Source organism: Hyperolius riggenbachi, chromosome 8 (assembly GCF_040937935.1).
Source record: "Hyperolius riggenbachi isolate aHypRig1 chromosome 8, aHypRig1.pri, whole genome shotgun sequence".
Taxonomy (NCBI): domain Eukaryota; kingdom Metazoa; phylum Chordata; class Amphibia; order Anura; family Hyperoliidae; genus Hyperolius; species Hyperolius riggenbachi.
Window position 1 is genome coordinate 236,076,361 of NC_090653.1, and position 24,956 is coordinate 236,101,316.

Consider the following 24,956-nt stretch of genomic DNA (forward strand, 5'->3'; position numbering starts at 1 on the left):
TGTCCTGTGTCCTGAGCACCTCTTCCAGTTGCTAGGCAACGTGAATAACATAGGAAATCCCATCATGCTCTGCACAGCATCAGGGAAAAAAAGCCTGGGCTTTTTTTTTTTTTGTTTGATGGGTGGAGCTTAGTTAAAAATGCAGTTCTGATGCTGTGAAACTGTTAAAGAAACACCAAGCCTTTTCAGTTCTGCTGAGTAGATTTTTAGTCCGGAGGTTCACTTTAAGTTTCACTGATGACTCCTTTAAGGCCGTCTACCCGGGTGTCTTTGGTCCCTATCAATGCAGCCCAAAACCCTGGCCAAGTTGTGCTTCATCACACATGCGCGCCAGGTGTGCTCCCCCGTGGCGTTCCCGTCCCTGGTAGTACGACGGGAAGCGCGCCGAGCTGCACATGCGCGACTTGGCCAGGCTTTCAGCTGAATTGGGGGGGACCTGAGCCACCTGGGGAGATGGCAAGGGACGAGTGGCCTTAAAGAGAACCCGAGGCGGGTATTTGAAATCTTAAGAGACCACAGAGGCATGTCCTGTGCATAATGACATGCCTCTGGGTCTCGCTATTGCTGCCTCTAGTTCCCCCTGAGGTCTCCTGTGCCCCCCTGTAAAAAGTGCCCGGCTAGCGACAGTCTCCTTGTTGCTAGCCGTCTATTTACCTTTTGTATGTCATTCAATGCACGCTCCCCCGCGTTCCAATCGGAAGCTAAGCCGTGACCCAGGAAGTACCTCCCAGGTTGCGGCTTAGCTTCCAAGCTTAGCTTAGTTTTTTTGTATTCATGTTAGTTTTGCTCAGTGTATTCCCCCCCCCCCCCCCCCCCCTCGGGGCTCTGTGGACCTTCATGGCTTTGGTATGAAAACTAGTTGTCAATAAAAACTGGTCAATAATTCTAACGCTTCTTCACTCTTTTTGTTGCGGTCTCCACTTTTGACGAGAGTTCCCATTTCCTGTGTGGAGTGATGGGAATGGATATTCTCCTACACAGAGACACAGGACAGCAATCACAACCCCATTGAGGTTCTAAAGGCTCATACACACATCAGACTATAGTCTTTGGAAAATGAAAGATCACAGACCAATCTTACCACCCTTCATGTAGTATGAGAGCCATATTCTACACAGTCTTTTCTATGGAGCTGAACTCCACATCAGAAAAAAATCTTTGCAAGATGCTGCACACAAAGATGCTGTACAGATACAAAAGATCAGTATCTGCAAAAGATCTGTTCCTGCCAAAGATCCTTTCCTACAAATTGCATTCATAGTCTATGAGATCTGCAGATCATCATACACACCTTGTTTAACTGACATTCATCTGCAGATCAGACAATCATCTGCAGATCTGAAAATCCATCCTGGTGGATCTGATCTGCAGATGAATGTCTGTTAAATAAGGTGTGTATGATGATCTGCAGACATCATAGACTATGAATGCATTTTGCAGGAACGGATCTTTTGCAGGAACAGATCTTTTTCAGATACTGATCTTTTGAATGTCTACAGCATCTTTGTGTGCAGCATCTTGCAAAGATTTTATCAGATGGGGAGTTCAGCTCCATAGAATAGACTGTGCAGGTATGGCTCTCATACTACATGGAAGGGGGTAAAATTGGTCTGTGATCTTTCATTTTCCAAAGACTATAGACTGTGTGTATGAGCCTTTACTCTCCACAATATACTGATATAAATGCATGCACATACCTGTCCTAATTCCAAATGCAAGCCACTTCCACAAATCACAGCCATTGTTTCAATAAGAGGCCAGTAATATTTACCCACTCTCTCATTGGTCATTGTTAAACATCATGTGATCCACTGGAGCTAGTAGGAAGTAGGGAAATACTGCTTTACCTTGCTGTGGCATTTTTTTTTCATACTACATTATTCCTGGCCTTTTTACTAAATGTCAGCATTTATACATTCCTGCAGGTTTAGTCAGCACCTACACTAGGGTTCTTTCTGCAGTTTTATAAATACGCTTCGAAGTTTTGAGGTTTTTCCTTCATGATAAATGTGGCTCTGTACTCTGTGTCATTGAAATGGGGCCGCAGGCTGAAAACAGTCTAAGACCATTTAAAGAGCAACTGTAGGGAAAATAACATGATTAATAAAATTGCTTATTCTATACAATATTTATGTATAGATATTTAGTCAGCGTCTACCTATTGTAATGTCTTTTCTCTCCCTGATTCACATCCTGAAATGTATCCCTGTTGGTGACATCTTCTGCCAGGTGATCTGTACAGAATGTTTGTTGCTGAGAGTTCTACGCAGAGAGGGAGATGCTGCTTGCTTGGCAGTTGGAAAAAGCAGTTTTTTCCCCACAATGCATCACGGTTCACAGATAGCAAACTGTCATGACATCACACTGTGGGAGGGGTTTTTTACTACAATATCAGCCATACAGACCCCCTGATTCAAGAAAAGGTAAAGATTTCTGGTGGGAAAGAGGGTATTTGGTACTGATTGGAATGAAGTTCAATCCTTGGTTTAAGTTCCTCTTTAATCTCCGGTTAACATTGCACGAATGTGTTTAATGTTGGCGAACATTTTGTGAATATGTTTATTGCTTAGGGACATTAAGCCGTTGGAACAGAAGCTGCGCCCCAAGGGTCTGGGCTTAGGTGCTGACCGATCTGCTTTGCGGGACCTGGAACCGCAGAAACCCCGCAGACCTTTGAAGCCTGGGGAGGAGCCTGCGGAAGAGTCAAAAGGATTGGGCACTGGAAGCGCAGTGTTAATAGAGAGTGGTGCCCACAGAGATCTGTATGGGAAGGTGAGGTTACACTAGTGACTTGTATTGTGCAATCGAATGTTTAAATTGTGAACGTCATTTGGAACCTGAAAGTGGCCACAAGCAGTTTAAAGTACAACTGAAGTGGGATGGATATGGAGGCTGACATATTTATTCCATTTTAAACAATGCAGATTGCCTGGCTGTCCTGCTGATCCTCTGCTTCTAATACTTTTAGCCATAGACCCTGAACATGCATATGCAGATCAGGTGTTTCTGACTGGATTAGACTACAAAAAAGGATTGCCCCAGAGCTCCAACCACTGACAGTTGTAGCACCAAGGACAGTCGTTGCACCAGGGAGTCAACCAGCATACACCCGGATCCCACAGGGTGGAAAAAGCTGGGTCTCTGCCTGGATTTTGCAATATTAGCTTAATTTATTAGTGGTAACAGCCACAAAAAGCACAACGTTTCGGCACACATGGCTTTGTCAAATCGCAGAACTACTGCACCTGTGCAGTATGTTTCGGACCACGTGGAGGAGATTTATAGCGGCGCTAGCGCAGGTGCAGTAGAGGATGACCTGGAGGTTGCCCTGCGCACCGCTGGGAAACTGGGGCCAGCAGAGCTGCGGCAAAGGACATAGCCGCTGCCAGGAGCTGGAAGAAGCCCAGGATAAGTAGTACTATGGGTAGCAGTAGAGGTTGCTTGATGACTGCTTTAAAGGTTATTATGCTGTTGCTTATCTTTTAGAGCAGAGAGGAAGTTCTGAGTTCAGGTCCGCTTTAAGAAGGTACAGTCTTCAAACTATTCCCACTTCCTCTGTAGGGTTAAAACAGACTCTCTGTATGCTCATAATTCTCTCTGTTCAGGTGCTGATGCCATCTGTGAGCAATGTGTACCAATAAGGGCTGCTGAATCAATTCTGCAATGTGAACAGAAGTAGACAATTTTGTAAGATGGAACAGCAGCAAAATCTGTAACCGAAGTATATTGGATTATTAATCGGGGCCTAGTTTTCTGTTACAGCACATTTGGTACTAAGTATGCTACTGCATGCTTGTTCAGGGTCTATAGAGTCAGAGGATCAGCAGGATAGCAAGGCAACTGGTATTGCTTAAAGGATACCCGATGTGACATGATGAGATAGACATGGGTATGTACAGTGCCTAGCACTCAAATAACTATGCTGTGTTCCTTTTTTTCTTTCTCTGCCTGAAAGAGTTAAATATCAGGTATGTAAGTGGCTGACTCAGTCCGGACTCAGACAGAAAGTGACTACAGTGTGACCCTCACTGATAAGAAATTCCAACTATAAAACGCTTTCCTAGCAGAAAATGGCTTCTGAGAGCAAGAAAGAGATAAGGCGAATTTCTTATCAGTGATGGTCACACTGTAGTCACTTCCTGTCGGAGTCGGGACTAAGTCAGCCACTTACATACCTGATATTTAACTCTTTCAGGCAGAGTAAGAAAAAAAGAAACAGCATAGTTATTTGTGTGCTAGGCACTGTACATACCCATGTCTATCTCATCATGTCACATGTCACTTCCGGTATCCTTTTAAAGCGGGACTGAACTCTGAACTCCTCCCTGCTCTAAAAGATGCACAACAGCATAATAACATTTAAGCAAACAAAAATTTCTTTGTTACAGCTGATACAAATCCCAAAATAATTCTGCAGTGTGTCTACTTCCTGATTCATAGATGCAGACATATTGTTTACAGCCTGTGCTTTCAATGAGCTTATCTGTCTATGGCAGTCATGTGACACGGGAGAGATCAGATTACAATTTGTGATTAGACACAAATGAGGGGGAATTAGACATTCTCGAAATATATACAGGATACATTTCTCTACGTTTCCCTTCTGTCCTTGTTCAAGAGTTCAGGTCCACTTTAAAGGGAAATAAATATGGCAGCCTCCATAATTCTTTCACTTCAGTTGTCCTTTAACACCTTCTAGTGCCACCAACAGCTGACTGGCTGAATCTGCACAGCACCCTTTCCCCTGGACACTGATTCATTGTACATATAAGACGTCTTTGTTTTTTTCTTTTCTATGTCTATCTCATCCCAGGTGGAGGGAATTGATGCAGACAACTGCCGAGCCATGGTGAAGCTGGCCATTGGAGGAAAAGTGGTCACAGTTTCCCAGTTTTCCATAAAGTTGGTCAGCAGCGCAGAATACACAAAATATGCCAAGGATCTCAGTGAGTACAAGCTTGTATTTCTCCACCCATGCATGAACACTGGAAGCGACAAGACCAAGCTCGCACCCGTTTGTACCCATTCTGCTTTATTACACTGATTATGTAACCCTGACCCATCCACTCCTTCTAATTACATCAGGCCAGGCTGGGCTAATAGGCAGTCATATGATGGGCGTTGCTCCAGTTTATAGCTGCACATGTGTCCGCAGCTGTGTCCGGGTACAGATAAGATACTGCCGGCTGGATCCAAGTCAGCTTTACAACTCCGAGCCCTGCAGAGCCTGCAGCACTAATCATTGGGTTACCTGGATACATATTTACAGAATGGTTACTGATTCACGCTGTTGTGTGTGAATGCTGGGCCTTATCCAGCCTGACACTGTATGAACAAGGCATTTATTACCACTGAAACGTGTGTGCTGGGGAAAGTCTATCATTTCTACAACTCTCTGATTTGTAATTAGTTATGTAGCAGCAGATTTCTTTGTTAGACGACTTAGCTTAGCCTGTTATACTAAGGGAGTTCCCCATCTGCTCTATCTTGTAGTTCCCTGCAGCCAAGTCCCATAATTAAACATTTGCTGTATGTCGTGTATATACTGGATATGCTGAACTCTGTATGTAGTCAAGTACCTAGAAATGCATTTATAGGGTGTTCGCCATTATCCCTGAGGTACTTCTTATGATGTTGTACTGCACTTTTGTCTCTGCTAACAGGCACCTGGGCGATCCAGACTATTTACAAGTGGCACATTTACCCCCCTCCTAGTGGCTTACACTAAGTTTGCGCTCCTAGTACCCAACACTAATCACCCTTCTAGTGCCTAACACTACCCCTTTGCTCCCAGTGCCTAACACTACCCCTTTGCTCCCAGTGCCTAACACTACCCCTTTGCTCCTAGTGCCTAACACTAACCCCCTTATCTAATGCCTTACTCTAACCCTCCTTTTAGTGCCTAACACTAACCTTGCGCTCCTAGTACCTAACACTAACCCTCTGCTCCTAGTGCCTAACACTAACCTTGTGCTCCTAGTGCCTAACACACTAACCCCCTTATCTAATTTCTGACAGTAACCGAACTGACAGAACGTTGTTTGTACCCTGCACATAGATGTGTGTTTTCTCATCCTCACAAAGTTTTAAAACTTCAGTTTAGCTATCAGTGTAAGTTAAGCTGCAGTCCTACTTCAGAGGAACTGTCATTTAGAACCATGGATTCTTAACCCTTACAGTGTAAAAAAAGAACACTGGCTAGTTCCTTGCAGGACTGGGATTGTGCATATAAATGCTTATCTCATTATGTTTTATGTCAATTCATGATCACTGTGATGATTGTCATGTAATTGTGCTCCTGCCATCATACTCTGTTGCTATACTGATCTTATCAGGGAAATGTGTTGGGGTGAGAGAATGACAGCAGTGCGATCATGTGATACCAACTGCCTCTTGTAACAGTCGGGAGGATTTTCAGCACCTTGTTGTTTGTGTGCTGGTAAAGCAGCGTACACACGCCGGACTTTAGGCAACGACGGGTCCGTCGTTGCCTCCCGCTGGGTGGGCGTGCCAGCGACAGTCCGGCGTGTGTACGCTCTGTCGTCAGACTGATACGGCTGTTTCTGAGCGATCCGCCGGGAGGCAACGACGGACCCGTCGTTGCCTAAAGTCCGGCGTGTGTACGGACCTTAATGCAGCTTCTACATGGCTGATAAAGGGTTTAAACAGCTGTTACTTTGGCTGCATGAGAAGCAATCTGTAAGTCATGGTTAGGTTGTACCATTTTATATAGTGCTATTAGATTTGTACTTACAACTCACTCTCTGAAATATAATTCTACACAGAAGCATTTATGGACAATTGCATTGTACCTACACCAATACTAGAAAGTGGTAGTTTATCAGAGGAGGCAGCAACAGACCTGTCTACCCTAATCTCTTCTCCAGTCAGGCTCCCCACATATCTGTTAGAAACACTGTGAAATGCTCTTTGGTTTGTGTATTTGGAAGCAGAATCGTCAGGCTGATAAAGATATTCACCATAAATAATTGCAGTACTGTATATAAAACTAAACTAAAATCCATTGAGGTTCATTCCAGCTTACATTTATATCCATTTTATCTCAAAAGTGTAATTATCCTTTAAGTGAAGTATGGTCCAGTGTTAGTTGTGGAGCAGAAATGCAGACTTCAAACCGATAATCGTTGGTTTAATGCAGGGGTAGGGAACCTTGGCTCTCCAGCTGTGATAAAACTACAAATCCCAGCATGCATTTGCCTTTATTAATTATGACTGTGGCTGTCAGAATCCTGCAATGCATTGTGGGACTTGTAGTTCCTTAACAGCTGGAGAGCCAAGGTTCCCTACCCCTGGTTTAATGACTTTGAGGTGGACCTGAATTCAGAGCACCTTTCTGCTCTGAAAGATACACTACAGCATGATTACCTTTAAACAAAATACATGTATTTGTTACAGCTGATACAAATCCTAAAATAAATCTACATTGTTTCTACTTCCTGATTCATGGAAGCAGACATGTTTACAGCCTGTACTTTGAAATGGGCTTATCTGCCATAGGGAGTCAGGTGACACAGGGAGATCAAATTACAGCTAGTAAGGGGGCATTATACAGGCTAAACTCTCTAAATACATACATGGTGCATTTCTGTTATGGTTTCCTTGTGTCATGTGCAAGAGTTCTGGTCCATTTAAATGACATTTAATGACTAGCTGTACAAGCTTTATTGCAAGCCTTCATGCATTCTACAGAACTGAATCAGAACTATGCGTTTTTGATCCAAATCTGTATAATGCCTGAAGAAGAAACTTCACGTGGCCATACATCAGGCGACTTGGTGGCCGATCGACCATCCGATTCAATTATAATTAAATCGGATGAAAATCGCTGCTGCCAAGTACATGCTTGATCGACGATGCAACCAATTATGGGGCGAAGTGGCATGAATTAGTCAGACGCTGCAAGATGAAGAGCCCCCTTGCTCGGTCAGGTGCACGGCGGTAACGGCAAGCAATATCAGGATGGAGCGACGAACACAACCAAACCCCCGGCGCTGTTTCCCCAGTGTATAAATGTACAAGTGTGCATTTATACATTACCTGTCCTGTGTCACGGTGCCCGTCGTCTCCCGAATCTGCCGCTTTTCCATTAGCCTCATACACGGTGCCGGCGCATAGCACGGCAGCATGTGTGTGGCGTCACATGCGCCACACCAGCGTGTATAGGGCTAATGGAAGAGCAGCGAAGTGGGAAGATGGGCACCGCGGCACAGGACAGGTAATGTATAAACGCACACATTTATACACTAGGGAACGGAGGCGGACTCAGACGATTACCATGAGATTTCATGCTGACATGGATTGGGAATCGGCCTGCGGTGTATGGGCAGCTGACAGATCTACCTCCGATCAGATTCGATCAGAGAGAGATCTGTCTCTTGGTCAAATCTGCTCATCATTGCCTGATGCAAGGGCACCTTTTAATGTTTCGAAAGCTTGTTATTAACCATGTACAGTTAGTCATTAAAGGTATTACTCAAATCAACATTTGTTGGTTTGATTTCTGCAATTAGAGCATAAGCAATTAGTCTGGAAAATATAGGCTGCCACCTGCTGGTGACCAGTAGAAGCAAGCCATCAGCAAGCCTTCAGGTGAAAGATTAGGTTAGGTCAGTGATGGGCATACTTGGGTCTCCAGCTGTTAAGGAACTACAAGTCCCACAATGCATTTGCCTTCATAAATCATGACTGTGGCTGTCAGACTTCCGCAATGCATTGGCGTCCATTCACTAAGCAGTTTAGACTAGTCTACTGATGGTTTTAGTCTACTGATGGTTTGGTGTGAACCAGCAAACAGTCGCATCAAAAGGGAATTCACTAATAATTACCGTATGTTTTAGACCTGGTCTAAAACATTTGGTGATTAGGTCTAATTACCGTACGAGGTCTAAAGATACGAGTAGCTATGATACATTTAAACTCCTGCATAATTAATTCAAAAAGCTCCATCCGCACGTCTAAAATACCTCACAGAAGTACTTTACTGACAGAAATCAGCTGGTGTAATCTCTGTCAGAAAAAGTGGGCGTGGTTACTCCTTGTTGGCCTTTGTGAATTGTGTAATTACAGAAATTTTTTTAGACCAGGTCTAAAAACAGGTCTAAAACATTCGGTACTTATTAGTGAATTCCCTTTTGATGCGACTGATTTACCCCAAACCACCAGTAGACTAGTCTAAACTGCTTAGTGAATTAGGGCCATTGTGGGACTTGTAGTTCCTTAACAGCTGGAAAGCCAAGTTTGCCTATCACTGAGTTAGGTTAACGGCGGACAGAGTGCCTGTTTTATCCATTAAATGTGATTGCAGAACTGCACTAAAGCTCATGTGCTCTAAATTATGATTGTGGGTGGGTCTATTAGGTGTGCCCATGTGACACCCAAAGTAGGAAGAATAGATGCTAGACTACATTATCTTTATAAATGTATTATATATATATATATTTATTATTAAAATTATGTATTATATATATATATATTTTAATAAATACCAGTTGCCTGGCAGCCCTGCTGGTCTATTTCTCTGCAGTAGTATCTGAATAACACCAGAAACAAGCATGCAGCTAGTCTTGCCAGATCTGACTTTAAAGTCTGAAACACCTGATCTGCTGCATGCTTGTTCAGGGGCTATGGCTAATAGTATTAGAGGCAGAAGTTCAGCAGGGCTGCCAGGCAACTGGTATTGCTTAAAAGGAAATAAACATGGCAGCCTCCATATACCTCTCTCTTCAGTTCCCCTTTAACCTCTTGCACAGCACACAATGAAAATACTTTATTCCACACTTAGTTGCTAAAGAAATCCATTTGCTCTGTTTCTGGACTTATTTAACAAGAACAAAGTGTGCAATTAGTTATCACCAGCTGTGAATAGACTGCAGGACCACCACAGGCGTTCTTAGTCCATACAGTAAAAACCGTAGCTTAACCCCTTCAATGCTCCCTGCAAAGTGAAACGAAGTTCTAAAGGGGGGGGGGGGGGGGATTCCATGGATTGTAGTGAAATATTTTTCCCATAAAGATTATCCTACTGCAGCTAATCTCTTAGAGCAGAGAGGAGATTTTGATTTAGTTCCACTTTAAAGAAAACCTGAACTGAATATTAAAAGTCAAAATAAACATACGCAAGTCATACTTACCTCCTGTGTAGTCTATTCTTCAATCTATTTTTGCTCTCCTGCGTCCTGTTTGTCCACTGTGATCAATGGAATTCTCTGTCCTCCATTTTGAAAATGGCCATTTCCCCATAACAGCTTCCTGGTCAGCACGCAGTTAAACTGTAACATCGCCCACTTGAGCCATAGGGATACATGGACACATCAGTTCTCCTCTCAGCTGTAACTGACAGCAACTGATATATTTCAGATCTGACAAAATATTGTCAGAATTGGAGGGGATTATTGTCAGAAGAAAATAGTGAGCTTCTGAGAGGAACTGATGGCAAGGTAACTATGTAATGTTCATTTGAAGTTACCTCATGTGTTTATTTTAAATAATTTTACTCAGTACAGGTTCTCTTTAAGGCTGAAATGTTGCCTGTTTGTTGTCTACAAAGTGAAGATTATAAAACGTAGGTGGTGCTGCTGTACCTCTGCACCAGTGGACATCATTTGTATTTTTGTCTTTCCAGGCCGGTTAAGTAAGGCAGAGAAGCAGAAGGAACACAGGGAAGGGAAAGAAGAGAGGCAGAAAGAGCGCTCTCCAGAGAGGGAGAAGAGTAAAAAAGACAGACAGGAGACGCGAGAGGACGACAGAAATGGACATTCAAGCAGCAAAGACAAAAGACATCGACACAGGAGTCCTGACCGAGAGAAAGACAAGAAAAAACAGAAGCAAGAGGATCCAAGGTGAGAATCTGTCGTGCTAGAACAACATTTATTTATAACCTTCGTATAGCCACATGTATTGAAGGAACCATTTTAGAAGTTGAATCCCTGCAGATTTGATCACGGTGATCGAATCCGCCAGTAAGTGTATGTGCACCTTAAATTGACCTGGCATTAATAGAGCTCATAATGTAATGCCCCTACCGCAGTCTAGGGCCAACTTTGTGTTTTGGGGGGAGGAGCTAATAAAGCTTCTAGAATACTTTTTGGTGGTGTGGTGGGAGGAAGCCCGCGTAAGCACAAAGAGAACAGGTCATCTTCTTTCCATGTGACTAGTGCTGCAGGACAGGAAAGCAATTCAGATTCATGGACCGGACACCACCATGCATGGCTGAACGGTTGTGCTGTTCTTTGGAAAGTCACTGTCTATTTCATTGAACTCCACAGTGTAAAACCCAGCCTAAAGGTGGCCACGCACCATACAATTAAAATCTAATTTTCCGACAATTTGATAAATACGATCAGTTGTCCAGAAAAATATAAACTTTTGTTTGTTTTCGATCAAGAAATCTGATTGAATTTCCCGGTGGAGTGGACATGTTTGGAAAATTCAGACACATTTTATCAAGAACTGTATGGTGTGTGATTGATTGTGAAATTTTATTCAACCAGAAAAAATTGTATGTAACTATTCAGTAAATACCAAATTTTATTCATTCACTTTTTTCTCTTAATTTTTCTAACCAACCAATTTTTGGGACGTTTACGGTCTTTTATCTGAAATTGGGGCAATCTTGAAAATACATGCGTGTTACCTCGAACATTCTGATCAAAACTTCTGATCAATTGAATCAAGATGAAAAAAAAAATTGTATGGTGTGTGGCCACCTTACTGCCCATACATTGTATTTTATTGCATTGTTAAAGGGTGACATGGTATCAAATGACTTGTGGTTTCTTGTTTCCATAGGAACGCTGATATCATGGGTGATCCCTCAGTAAAAACAATGTTTATGGGAAATTGGTCAGGATTGTCCTCCGTAAAGTGTTGAGGTCTTTTGAATTGTAATCGTAAAAGAAGCATTTACAGGTTTAATGGCCCTTTCATTGTACAGTAGTGTACATAATAAATCTGAGATTTATGAGCTGGGTGAAAAGACGCTGATTACAGGATGATGAAGCATAATGAGTCGCAGGAGTATATGCTTGTAGAACATAGTTGTGTTGTAAGGGTTTTTCACCTTACTCTGTATAAACAGGGCTTTGTGAAGGTGCAGACTGGTGTTGTACTTTATTTCCTGGTTGAACCTGATGGACGTATGTCTTTTTTTCAACCCAAATAACTATGTAACTGTTCCTCAGTGATAATAATAATACAGCAAAGTCCCCAATATCCAGGATCACCGGGGATTGCATGATCCCAGATACATGTGCTTGCTGGTTGCTTGAGCAGCTGGCTGAAAAAGCACAAACCTCTCCACCCCCCCCCCCCCCCCCCCACCTGCCTGTGCAGGATATAATATTCACTGAGACTCCAGTGACGTCCTGTAGCTCCTAGCAAGCAAGCCGCTAAAAGGCTAGGTGAGTACTTTAAAGAGAACCCGAGGCGGCATACTGTAATCCTAATAGGACCCAGAGGCATGTCATGTGCACAAAGACAACACTCTGGGTCACTGTATCACCACTGCACCCCCTTAAAAAATCGCCAGCCTAGCGACAATCTGCTTGTCGCTAGCTGGCATTATTTATGTCAGGCTGTCAGTGAGCCTCATAGCATCTGCCCCTGATAACGCTTCCCCCTGATAACCCAGTCGTGGGTTGGCTTCCTATTGGAGGAAGCTAATAGAGGTGGAGAGCGGCGGAGGGGGAGCGCGTTATCGGGGCAGATGCTGTGAGGCTGACTGACAGCCTCACATAAATAATGGCAGCTAGCGACAAGCAGATTGTCGGTAGGCTGGCGATCTTTTAAGGGGGTGTAGCGGGGAAAGGGGGGTCTGGCAGCGGCGGTACAGTGACCCAGAGGCATGTCTTTGTGCACATGACATGCCTCTGGGTCCTATTAGGATTGCACTATACCACCTCGGCATACTGCACTATAAAGGAGGAAAATACTACAATTCCAAGGTACGCCGTTCTGTGTGATTTATGCAAGTGCCCATGCGCTCAGGAAGAATGTATGATTAGCAGTATGTGAGCACTACTGTTACTGTTCCATTGTTGCTGTGTGAATAATCCCCAGAGAGGATGTGGCAGCTGCTGGCTCACTTATAATTGTTACTGCTGCCTGTGAGGGAGCCTTGTGCACATGACATGCCTCTGGGTCCTATTAGGATTGCAGTATGCCGCCTCGGGTTCTCTTTAAGGTCGGGAAACCCCCCCACCCTCCTCCCCCCACAGAAAAAAAAAAACAGTCCGTCACCCCCTCAAGAATGCCGGTTAGTTGAGACTCCCTGTTAGGGTTCAAGATGACAGGGACTGTACTGCCGTTATAATTTAAAAAAAATACGAACAAGTAGTTTGGGCAGAAAATGTTAAAGTACACCTGAAGTGAGAGGTATATGGACGCTGCCAGTTGCCTGGCTGTCCTGCTGATCTTTCTGGCACCTGTTATGTTTGAATCACACACCAAACACAAGCATGCAGCTAATCTTGACAGATTAGGTTTTTATTGCAAAATTGAACAAGTCATAGAACAGACTTTTCTTTATAGCAATCTTGCAGAGCATTAAAATGATCAGAAAACAATGAACAGTATGCATATGAGCCACAAACATGGAGATGCACTATACTTGTGTGAAAAAATTCCACAAATAATGACTAATAGGCCAAAAGAAAAACCCATTTAGGCACAACCCAATAAAGAACAACAAAATTGAATAAAATGCACTCTCCCCCTTAATATGTAGAAATAAAGGTAGAAAATGATCTCTACAAACCAAAAACATACTTGGGGAACAGGAAACATTTGAGGTGGTGACCAACCATCCCAATTAGCATGAAAAAAGGCATGCATACAACCCGAAGCGGATTTTTAAAATCTTAATGGGACATAGAAGCATGTTCTGTGCACAATTACATACCTCTGTTTCCTTCTGCTGCTGCCGCCAGTTCCCCCCCCCCCCCCCCCCCCCCTTCATGCTCTGCTATCTCCCCTGATAAATAGCGCTAGGTTAACGACAATCTGCTTTTCGCTAGCTGTCTGTTCACCTGGCATGTGTTGATCACTTTCCCCGCATTGCCTCTCCCGCCTCCTCCATTATATGACGCTCCCCCGCCTCCACTAGCTTCCTCCAATCGGAAGCTAAGCTGCGACCCAGGAAGTATCCCATACCCACCCACCCCCGCTTTCTGCACAGGTAATCTGAGAACCAATGTTATTCAATTGTCTAGTGCACACTTGAATGTGTTTTTCCCCATGCAGATAAAAACAAACAGCAGTGAAGCTCTGCACACACTTTCTCTGTCAATTACATTAGCTTCTGTGATAAAACGTGCATGTTTCCACACAGACAGACACCCATAGGTGTGTATATAACGCACACAGAAAACAGACGAGTGTGCTTCTAGTCTCAGCTTATTACATTCACTCTGTCCATCTCTGATGGAGCAGAACTAGCTCTGCAAACTTCTCCAGCATCACTACAGTACAGAGCACTTGGGGAGGGGTAGAGCGGTTGGGGGCTGGGCACTGTACAAAAGAGCCTGCTGCACACTGAATAGGGACTGTCTACAAATTTGTTGTTTTTTTTTTTGTCTACAAAGCTTTGTATGATTTGTTATCAGTGGCTGAGCAGATGCAGTCATTAGAACAATTGAGCAGAGAATAGAAAGCTTTTTCTCTCTGTGCCTAGACTCCTCAAACATCACTACAGTACGCAGCACTTGGGGAGGGGTGGAAAGGCTGGAGGTAGAACAACTCTGTACACAAGACCCTGCTGAACACTGAGTAGGGACTATCTACAAATCTTTGTCTGCAAAACTTTGTATGATTCCTTATCAGTAGCTGATCAGATGCAGTCATCAGAACAAATGTGCAGAGAGCCGAAAGTTTTTTTTTTTTTCTTTTCCCCCTCCACACCCTAAGTTGTCAGTCTCTCAGGACAGGGAAAAGAAACTTCTCTCCCCATAGGGCCCCTTGCAGTTTCTGGGGCACCCTGCAGCTGCATCCCTTGCAGGGTCTATTGTTACGCCCCTGATAGACAGTGATAGGCAGTGTTTCTGACGTTGAAACCAGGAAAATTATTGTAAAAGTGGGTTTCCTGAATAATTTACTGCATTCTACTACGACATATGCTACTTCAGGGTCTCTTTAATATATTGTACTTTTGTTTCAGTTGGCTACATCGGGACCTGAAAGTTCGATTCATTGACAAACACTATAAAGGAGGAAAGTACTACAATTCCAAGGTACGCCGTTCTGTGTGATTTATGCAAGTGTCCATGCGCTCAGGAAGAACTTGTTATGATTAGCAGTATGTGAGCACTACTGTTACTGTTCCATTGTTGCTGTGTGAATAATCCCCAGAGAGGATGTGGCAGCTGCTGGCTCACTTATAATTGTTGCTGCTGCCTGTGAGGGGGAGCCTTGGGTGATATTATATAAGCAGGTGTGGCTGGTGTGCAGCTTGTTTGTCTGTTCCTGTCAGGAGGAAGATTGATTGGTTCCTGCTTATCTACCATAACGTGGGGAGGAATGACCAGCCACCTAATTACTCAGCACTTTCCAGCCAGTTCTTATTGGTGACAAATGATTCTATGTCAGTTGAGCACTATGCAAGGATTTTAGGAAACATAATTTTTGCCTCTCACATGGGTATAAGCATACTGGCAAATATGTGCCTGCTGGGGGTTGTCGGAGAAGGGGAAAAGTGTTAAAGGCACAGAGTTTTTTAATAGTAAACCGGAGGTGAAACCCAGAAGAAAAAAACAGATATTTACGTAGGTGGAGGGAAAGCTCTGCATTGTCCAGAGCAGGCTTCCTCAACCAGGGTTTCCTGGAACCCCAGGGTTCCTTGAGGACCCTGCAGGGGTTCCTTGGCATTTTCCCCCATCGTGGGGGAAGTATAATAGAGCACACTATAATAGGTAGTACTATAACAAGAAGCACTAAATTGGGGCATCAGGAAATGGTATAATGAGTGGCATTGTAATGGAGGTAGTGAAATAAACAGCCACACATACTTTTAAAGGATACCCGAGGTGACATGTGACATGAGATAGACATGGGTATGTACAGTGCCTAGCACACAAATAACTATGCTGTGTTCCTTTTTTTTCTTTCTCTGCCTGAAAGAGTTAAATATCAGGTATGTAAGTGGCTGACTCAGTCCTGACTCAGACAGGAAGTGACTACAGTGTGACCCTCACTGATAAGAAATTCCAACTATAAAACACTTTCCTAGCAGAAAATGGCTTCTGAGAGCAGGAAAGTGATAAAAAGGGGAATTTCTTATCAGTGAGGGTCACACTGTAGTCCCTTCCTGTCTGAGTCAGGACTGAGTCAGCCACTTACATACCTGATATTCAACTCTTTCAGACAGAGAAAGAAAAAAAGGAACACCGCATAGTTATTTGTGTGCTAGGCACTGTACATACCCATGTCTATCTCATCATGTCACATGTCACTTCGGGTATCCTTTAAAGACCATGCCTCCTGCAAAATAACTGCAGGGGTTCCTCGAGATCAAAAAATTGTTTGCAGGGGTTCCTTGAGATCCAAAAGTTATTTGCAGGGTTCCTCCAGGGTAGAAAGGTTGAGAAAGGCTGGTCCAGAGGCTTCCTGTGTCATCCTCGCCCTATCCGCCGGTGCCATACATCTAGCTATCATGGGCAGATCAACCAAGACATAACTCTCTCTGAGTGAATCTGATCAGAAAGAGATCTGTTGGCTGCCCATAGACTTCAGGCCAATTCCGGATTGTTTTTAGCATAAAATCTTAAAGGGAACCAGAGAGGAACGGGGGGTGAAAAAAGGAAAAGATTTCATACATACCTGGGGCTTCTTCCAGCCCCATAAGCCTGAATCGCTCCCACGCCGCCGTCCTCCGCTTCCTGGATCCGCCGGTACCGGGCCCATCACTTCCGGCGGACGTGGCCAATTGTCCGCATCACAGGGGCTCCCTCCATACACGTACGCATGCGGCTGCGCAGTAGGCAGCCACATGCATATCTGTATGGAGAGAGCACCCTGTGATGCGGAGAATTGGCCGCGTCCACCGGCCGACTGGTAGACTCGCGGCAATGACGGACCCGGTGGCGGCGGATCCAGGCAGTGGAGGACGGCGGCGTGGGAGCGATCCGTGCGTATGGGGCTGGAGGAAGCCCCAGGTATGTATGTGTCATCCTCTCTGGTTCCCTTTTAAAGGTATCGTCTTTGTGACGCCACCTCGGCCGCCGTCCCTTCAAATGATATGTGCCCGTGCATTAAAATACTTTAAAGGATACCCAAGGTGACATGAGGAGACTGACATGGGTATATACAGTGCCTAGCACACAAACAACTATGCTGTGTTCCTTTTTTTTTTTTCTCTGCCTGAAAGAGTTGAATATCAGGTATGTAAGTGGCTGACTGAGTCCTGACTCAGACAGGAAGTGACTACAGTGTGACCCTCACTGATGAGAAATTCCAACTATAAAACACTTTCCTAGCAGAAAATGGCTGCTGAGAGCAGGAAAGAGATTAAAAGGGTTAATAGTTCATAAATTTTTGGTCTGGCATACTTCAATGAATGTGACATTGAGCAAAAACAATAAAACAGTTAAAACTTAAAAAGTAGATTTAAACATAAAATAAAACTGGAATATCTTAGTCATTTTTAGGAGAAGGAAGATAGATACAATTGTTTATTTCATTAGTTTATTTTCACCTCGGGTGTCCTTTAACTATTACGCTGCCCAACCCTAGTGTCTGCTGTACTTCGGCATTGGCGCCCCACATGGCTGCCGGCTTTATAGGACGTGGGGCGTTTGTGACGTCACATTTGGGCATCACGTGCTCTATACCAGTAGTCATGTGGGACCCAAATGCAGAAGTACAGCAGACACTAGGGGGGGGCGGCCGGACAGGTAAAGTATTTTAATGACCAACCTCCTCACCTCTTGTTAGGCGTCATGTGCCTGATAAGTATCATGTTTTTTTATACTTCACTGTTGAGCGCTAAAGGTGGCCACTAACTGTCCCATTTCTAGAGAAAAAAAATGTTAGAGCGATTAGAAATTCTGATCGGATTAGTTGTAAATAATCTCTGTTGATGGGCACAATCGATTACAGACGATTGTGAAAACAGTCGTCCGATTGGTTTTTCGTCTAAAGAAAATTTGAATTTTCTTGTCGGTTGTGATAGATAGGAAACTATTTGTTCGTTGATGGTGTAGTGAATGATTTCACTTCGGATCAATATTATCCGATTTCACTTCCGATCAATATTATCTGATCGCTCAAACGATTTTTTTTAATAGAATTTGGATCATTAGTGGCCACCTAAGAGCTTTTTACTATGAGAAGATTGATTAAAGAGAATTTTATTGACTAGAGCTCCTGGATTTACTGTTCCCCTGCAACATTATTTTAATACTTGGGTACGGACATATAACATTTGAGGCACAGCAGCCGGAGGTTCCATCACGGTCATCGGTTGCGATATCACAAGCCAATCGACCATGTCAATCTGAAATTTCCCAGCATGTACAATCAATACATTTGACCAATTTCAGCTGGAAATGGGTCGAATCATCAATCAGGCATGCTTGTTGCAGCACCGGTTTTCATCCGATTCGATGGTCGATCGGCCGCAAAATTGTCTGTATGGCCATTTTGACTGTCCAAGACAACAGTGATTATGCATGGGTACAATGCTTTATAATGCTTTAGGGCCTGGTTCCATTAGACGCAGAATGGATGCAGAAAAACTGACTCCAATGAAAGACTATGGGCCTGTTTCCACTAAACACAATTTTTCTGATGCAGATTTTCCCATAGGCATTCATTGGAGTCAGTTTTTCTGCATCCAATCTGCGTGTAGTGGAAACAGGCCCTACAGTTTTCAAAGATTCACTGAGATTGAAAACTGGACAGAGATTCCTTGCGTTGTGACCCTCTGCTGAGTTATACGGATATCTGGTAGTGTACACAGGTCTGACTTGTATTGGCTGCACAGTACAGGGCATCTTGCTTCAGGGGAATATGTAAACTGACCTGCGTTGGCAAAAACAGCTGAGTTGATTAAAGCAGACCTCATTATTCAGTTGAAAGGGGAATATATATTATTAAAGTTTCAATTGAACTCAGTGGGGATGTAGTGTTTAAAGTACCTTGTTTCCCCAAAAGTAAGACAGTGTCTCCCTGCCTTCCCCACTGTGTCGCCACTTCCTCTGCTGGAGCCACCTCTTGTGTGCCTCTGTGTCCCCCTTGTACCTTTTAGTGTCCTCCTGGTGCCCCCCTCTGTATCGGTGTCCTCCTCTATCCCCTGTCCTCCTGTGTCTTGTGTCCCCCTATGTCCTCCACAGTTTCTTCCACTGTCCCCATGTCCTCCAAACCCCCCCCCCCTGCATCCTCCTCTTACCCCCAGCTCCATGCCGCGCAGTCCCCAGTGTCCTCCGATGTCCCCCTGCATGCTCTTCTTTCCCCCAGCTCCATGCCGCTGTGTCCCCGAGCTATAGCCTATGAGGAAGAAGTATGGCAACCTGTGTTTCTACTGGAGTTGATGGTCTCGCAGGCAAGACCATGGCTCCATTATTAGACCAATCACTGCACTCTTTGATTAGCATTGAGTGCAGTGATTGGCCCAATGATGGAGCCATGGTCCTGCCCGAGAGACCATGGGCTCCAGTAATCACACAAGTTGCCATACGGTTTCCCCTCACTGTGGCTAGGGCTTATGTCTTAAATTCTTTAACTAAAGTTTTATTAAAGATTAGCAAAGCAACAACAAGAATTGCATTGATTAACACAGATTAGGCCATGCTAGATATCCAGTAGTGACAGAAATATTACATTGATAGATAACAAACAAGATATGCAGTAATGAGTCAAACAAATATACAAAAAGAATATCTGTATTGACAGCATATAACTGATGTTACTGAAATAAAAAATGACAAAGAAAGTAACTGTCCTCCCAAAGAAAAAACTAGTAAAGTAACATAAAAAAAAAGTCTCCGTAACATTCAAATTAGTTGGGGTACATTTTAGAAATAGACCAATCGTCCCAATTTGCATGAAATACAGGTAGAGTATCTAGCATTGTATGGTGAATAAAGTCCATGGTGTGAATGTCTTCAACCCTAGATGTTGAAAGGAATAGCTGATTGCTTCCAGTTATGGGCAACTACCCATAGTATAGAGGTAATGAACACATTATACACCCTTCTCCAGTTTTTAGGAACTTTATGGTTAGGGGTAAAAATCAACGTCTGTTGAACATTAAGCGTAAGGTCTATATTAGTTCAATATTTAAAACCTTCATTAAAGGATACCCGAACTGACATGTGACATGAGATAGACATGGGTATGTACAGTGCCAAGCACACACATAACTATGCTGTGTTCCTTTTTTTTTTCTTTCTCTGCCTGAAAGAGTTAAATATCAGGTATGGAAGTGGCTAACTCAGTCCTGACAGGAAGTGACTACAGTGTGACCCTCACTGATATGAAATTCCAACTATAAAACACTTTCCTAGCAGAAAATGGCTTCTGAGAGCAAGAAAGAGGTAAAAAGGGGAATTTCTTATCAGTGAGGGTCACACTGTAGTCACTTCCTGTCTAAGTTAGGACTGAGTCAGCCACTTGCATACCTGAAATTTAACTCTTTCAGGCAGGGAAAGAAAAAAAAAGGGACACAGCATAGTTATTTGTGTGCTAGGCACTGTACATACACATGTCTATCTCATCATGTCACAGGTCAGTTTGGGTATCCTTTAAATTTATCCCATATATTCTTCACTATGGGGCAGGCCCAAAAACTATGAATGAGAACCGTCCTCCAGGCATCCACGGAAGCACAAAGACTGTTGGGAATATTTTATATAGTCTGGCTGGCGTCTTGTACCATCTGGTAAATATTTTCACGGCTGTGTCTTTAACTGAGTATTGGTGGCATTTTAAAGGTTTAGTCCCAATCTGCTCCACTCTAATGGAGTCAGAAATATTTGAAAATCAGTTTCCCATTCTAGCATATATTTAGTTTTCTGCTCTTCAGAGGCCCCAGCCATCTGCAAATATAACCGTGAGATTATCCCCGACACAGGAGTGGAGGCCAGGAAGAAGTTTTCATAAAAAGTACAATTTAAATAAACCTTCTGAGCTAGAAGCAGAGGCCAAAGATGATGAATTTGAGTATAGATGAAGTGCTGTGACCTAGGAAGATCTTTACCAAATCTTAGTGTTTCGAAGGCAATACATTTGCCACCTAACCAGAACCTGTTCGAGGTAGTGTAGTCATTAGCTATCCACCAGGTGACGCGTGTGTGATCTGAGAAAGCTGGTGGAAAATCAGGATGTCCAATAAACGACAGTTTGGGAGGTTTAGGTGAGATATGTTTAAAAGTGTCCTTATATCTATGCCAAGTGGTTAAATTGTACCCCAAAATAAGATTTTTCTTTTGGATGTTTTTAATATAGGAAGCATTAAGGTAAATTATCGAGGATATATTAAAGGGTAATATAGAGGTTCACGCAAATCCCACCCAGGGAGAGGTATTTTTCTTTGTATTCCAGGGCATAATCTGGGCAAAGCGAGTAGCAAGAAAATAGAGCCAAAAATGAGGGGGGCTTATGTCTTATTTTCAGGGAAACCGAGTATGCAACATCTGAATTGCATTCATGTTTCAAGAACAAAGCCCTGTTCTAAACTTACTACGGATAGTCCATTATGGTGGAAAAGGGCACTAATAAAGATAAAATAGTCCATATTCCTCACAGCAACCAGATTATTCCTTTTCTTCCTAATAATTGCTATGGGCAAACAATTTTGTTTTTGAACATTTTGATAAAGAACCCACAAAGTACTCAGTGCACAGAAACACCTAGTATATGAACAGGGTATACAATAGTATTAAAAGCTTGCCAAACAAGTAACACAGTATGTATTGGGATTCAGAATTTGATGTTTAATTTTCTCCTTTTCTTCATCAATCTGCCTAGATGTTGGTTGAAGATGTTGTGAGCCCTACTACCTGTGTGTGTCGGACAGAAAATGGACGGATCCTAGAAGGTGAGGACCTGACCAGTGATTAGTCACGTGTCACATGTATATTCCTGATAGGTCACAACATGCAAATATGCATGTACTTTCCATGATCAGAATGTCAAAGTAAATCCATAAAGTGGGTCTGAACTCAAACTTAAAGGGAACCTGAAGGAAAAGGAAGCGATATGGAGGCCACCATATTTATTTCCTTTTAAGCAAGGTCCTGAACAAGCATGTAGATATGAGGTGTTCTGCCCCGAGTCTGACTGGATTAGCTACATGCTTGTTTCAAGGTTGTGAATCAGACACTACTGTCAGAAGATCAACAGGACTGCCAGGCAACTTGTATTGTTTAAAAGGAAATACATATGGCGGGGGGGCGGCAGAGACAACACGACACATGACACGTAATTTGGGCACCGGCTATTCAGCTTTTACTGAGTGTCTCTACAGCCAAAGCTTACAAGCCACTTGCTATATACTGCTGCTAGATAGCCACACCATAAACTGGTAATGTTTCAGTGTGATGTCATTGCCAGAGCGCCACAGATAATACTGTATGTACTCATTTCCTTGCATCTTCCTCCTAGATATAAAGCAGAACATGCTGGAGACTCTTATACCAAAGGAGGAGGGGGGCTATGTTATGGTGGTGCTGGGAAAACATAGAGGACAGGTAAGCTTCTATGGCAAATGGCGGTTTGCATGTAAGAACAGAATTGTGTAAGAAGGCATTTGTGTTTTGCATCTGATATGCATTTCTGAATTGCAAATTATGGATCTTAAAGCCTCAGTTCACTGCTAGTAGAGGTGAATTGGGGACTGTACCATTACTCACACCATTTTCATAATTGATGCAGCCGTAACACAGAAATTTCCCTTTGGAAAAGTAATTCATGTAACTCGACCATTATAGGAAGCAAGGTTGCATTAGCAGAGTGGATAAATAGGACCACTGATCTCCACTGCTGAAAAATGCATTATTTACACAGGGCTGCACTTGTGGGTGGTGTGATAAGATCCACATTAGTGAATGGGGAGGCAGGGCAGCAGCAGAGCAGTGAGTGTCTGGTGTGATCAGTGCCATATTAGTGAATGGGGAGGCAGGGCAGCAGTGGAGCAGTGAGTGTCTGGTGTGATCAGGCCATATTAGTGAATGGGAAGGCAGGGCAGCAGCAGAGCAGTGAGTGTCTGGTGTGATCAGTGCCATATTAGTGAATGGGGAGGCAGCAGCAGAGCAGTGAGTGTCTGGTGTGATCAGTGCCATATTAGTGAATGGGGAGGCAGCAGCAGAGCGGTGAGTGTCTGGTGTGATCAGTGCCATATTAGTAAATGGGGAGGCAGCAGCAGAGCGGTGAGTGTCTGGTGTGATCAGTGCCATATTAGTGAATGGGGAGGCAGCAGCAGAGCGGTGAGTGTCTGGTGTGATCAGTGCCATATTAGTGAATGGGGAGGCAGCAGCAGAGCGGTGAGTGTCTGGTGTGATCAGTGCCATATTAGTGAATGGGGAGGCAGGGCAGCAGTAGAGCGGTGAGTGTCTGGCGTGATCAGTGCCATATTAGTGAATGGGGAGGCAGCAGCAGAGCGGTAAGTATCTGGTGTGATCAGTGCCATATTAGTGAATGGGAAGGCGGGGCAGCAGTGGAGCAGTAAGTGTCTGGTGTGATCAGTGCCATATTAGTGAATGGGGAGGCAGCAGCAGAGCAGTGAGTGTCTGGTGTGATCAGTGCCATATTAGTGAATGGGGAGGCAGGGCAGCAGTGGAGCAGTGAGTGTCTGGTGTGATCAGTGCCATATTAGTGAATGGGGAGGCAGCAGCAGAGCAATGAGTGTCTGGTGTGATCAGTGCCATATTAGTGAATGGGGAGGCAGAGCAGCAGTGGAGCGGTGAGTGTCTGGTGTGATCAGTGCCATATTAGTGAATAGGGGAGGCAGCAGCAGAGCGGTGAGTGTCTGGTGTGATCAGTGCCATATTAAGTGAATGGGGAGGCAGCAGCAGAGCGGTAAGTGTCTGGTGTGATCAGTGCCATATTAGTGAATGGGGAGGCAGGGCAGCAGCAGAGCGGTGAGTGTCTGGTGTTATCAGTGCCATATTAGTGAATGGGGAGGCAGCAGCAGAGCGGTGAGTGTCTGGCGTAATCAGTGCCAAGTTAGTGAATGTTGGGGTTGGATGCTCACTGCTATGTTTTTTTATCAGACTATTTAGGTACTCTATAAACTATATAATAATAAACAAGCATGTAGAGGCTGCAGCTGTGTCCAGACTAGACAGTTCCACACTAGTTGACTAAACAGTACTGGAACTTCAGCCAAGTAAACTGTTGTATATACAGACCAGGAATGATATTTCTATCTGTTCCAGGTGGGGAGAATCCTCCATAGAGACAGACAGAAGAGCAGAGCTCTGGTGCAGCTACAAGGAGACCATGATGATGCAGTCACCCTCAGCTATGATGTCATCTGTCAGTATGCTGGAGAGCGTGACGACTAGTTCCGCCAACAACTATAGACCTTATAACTTTTATATGTGATCCCATTTTTTTGCTCTTTTTATTTAATATTTGTAAATAAACAAGGTTTCTTTAAACCCAACCCGTTTTTGATTTGTGATTTTTCTCACAGGCGTTGATGACTTGTCATGACCAGGACCACCACTGGAAATTATCCTACACAACACAAAAACCTCTCAGCAGCAAAGATCTGTACAAAACAGCTGCACGGCCTGCCAAAAGAATATTTAAAATAACAGGTTTATTAACACATATAAAGTAAGGGTTAGAATGCCCCTAAAAGAGCTGCTGAAAGCAAAAGTACTTTCTGGCATTGCATACAATACCCTAGATCCTTATTAATTGTATAGTCATCCTATCTGACTTTAGCCCAAAGTAATGTTATCTTTATGAAAATCACAATTCCCACCATTGTAACATTC

At 43.7% G+C, this 24,956-nt stretch overlaps 1 protein-coding gene across 1 annotated transcript in view; it reads left to right on the plus strand.

Annotated features, from left to right (window-relative positions):
• GPKOW (G-patch domain and KOW motifs) overlaps positions 1-24,616 on the plus strand; it is a 49,098-nt gene extending 24,482 nt beyond the window's left edge. The window contains exons 5-11 of the mRNA XM_068248367.1: positions 2,571-2,772; positions 4,814-4,946; positions 10,643-10,859; positions 15,173-15,245; positions 21,979-22,048; positions 22,615-22,700; positions 24,387-24,616. Coding sequence (XP_068104468.1) covers positions 2,571-2,772; positions 4,814-4,946; positions 10,643-10,859; positions 15,173-15,245; positions 21,979-22,048; positions 22,615-22,700; positions 24,387-24,515 — 910 coding nt within the window. The 3' untranslated portion in view covers positions 24,516-24,616. The remainder of the gene's footprint in view (positions 1-2,570; positions 2,773-4,813; positions 4,947-10,642; positions 10,860-15,172; positions 15,246-21,978; positions 22,049-22,614; positions 22,701-24,386) is intronic.
• Positions 24,617-24,956: the final 340 nt, after the last annotated feature.